The following is a 1,243-nucleotide window of genomic DNA, read 5'->3' on the forward strand; positions in this document are numbered from 1 at the left end:
CGCCCTGGTCCTTTGGGGGGTCCCCTGCAGGGGGCTGGGAGGCGGTGGCCAGCAGCAGGGCCAGGGGGAGGAGGAGGGTGACGCTTGCTGTGGGGCGCAGAGGAAAGGGGACACCGTCAGCACGGGGTGATGGCTGCCCTAAGGGACCCTCCGTGGGACCCCCCCGGGTGTCTGCGCTGCTGGGGGAGCGCGTGGAGGGGTTGATCCCAGCCCATCGCACACACCGGGCAGTGGCAGGAGGTTTGGGAGGCTGGATCTGCCCTTGGGAGAGGGTGTGGGGATCATCCCCTGCCACAGCTCAGACCCCTCAGATGCACGGACCCCCCCAAAATTCATCCCTCGATATTCCCGTCCCCTGGGGAAAGGCCAGCAGCAACGCCCCCGGTCCCCTCTCCTCCTTCCTCCCCGTTACTTTGCTCTTCCTCGGAGCAGAGGGGTCTCAGTACCCCAGCTTTGGGGGTGCCTTCAAGCTCCCCAGGCACCATGGGGGCTCCCAAAATGTCTTACTAGCAGTGGAGGGGGGAGAAAAGCCCGAGGGTGAGTCGAGCGCGAAGCCCCCGGTGAGAGTTTTAGCGTCTTCCTCCCCAAACCCCCTGCCTGTCCCCTCCCTCTGGAGAGGGGCAGGTTCCCCTGCCTTACCTTTGCCTGCGCTCATGGTGGCGGGCAGGGCAGCGCTCCCCTCTCTGCTCTCCGGCCCCTGGGCAGGGATGGAGCAACCACCTTGACGCCCGGCCAGCCGTCCGCCCGGCCAGGCTTAACCCCACTGCTGCTGGGACGGGACGTGGCCTCCGCCCCTGGGACAGCACGGTCGGGGCGAGCGTCACCCGGGGTGGGCTCCTTGCTTCTCCCCGTCTCCCCCAGGTCTGTAACTGCCTTTATTGCAGCTTGGGGAGATGCCCAGGAGGACAGGCTATGGGTGGGGATGGTGGTCTTGCTGGAGATGGGGTTTGCGTGGGCAGTGAGCGTGGAGGGATGGATGGGGCAACCTCATGGGGCGTCCCACGGCCATGCCATGCGCTCCTGGAGGGTCCTGAGCAGCGGCACCGACCCTTCCCTGGGGTCAGCCCCGGCATCAGGACCCGAAAACCACATGCTGGGGCTTGCAGCATCCTTACTGCCCAGGGTGTCAGAGGTGCGGGAATTACCTTCACTGGGAGATGGGCTGAAGTGCCCGAGGTTTTATGGTGATGCGAGTGGGAGATGAGTTGGAAAACGGGGAAAAAGCTCTTCTCTGTGTGGCGGT

General features: G+C 65.6%; 1 protein-coding gene across 1 annotated transcript in view; it reads right to left on the bottom strand.

Moving 5' to 3' along the window:
• IGFALS (insulin-like growth factor binding protein, acid labile subunit) overlaps positions 1 to 655 on the bottom strand; it is a 2,917-nt gene extending 2,262 nt beyond the window's left edge. Inside the window, exon 1 of the mRNA XM_009891560.1 lies at positions 640 to 655. Within this exon, the coding sequence (XP_009889862.1) occupies positions 640 to 655 (16 nt within the window). The remainder of the gene's footprint in view (positions 1 to 639) is intronic.
• Positions 656 to 1,243: the final 588 nt, after the last annotated feature.

The sequence above is a fragment of the Charadrius vociferus genome, unplaced genomic scaffold (genome assembly GCF_000708025.1).
Source record: "Charadrius vociferus isolate BGI_N301 unplaced genomic scaffold, ASM70802v2 scaffold619, whole genome shotgun sequence".
Taxonomy (NCBI): domain Eukaryota; kingdom Metazoa; phylum Chordata; class Aves; order Charadriiformes; family Charadriidae; genus Charadrius; species Charadrius vociferus.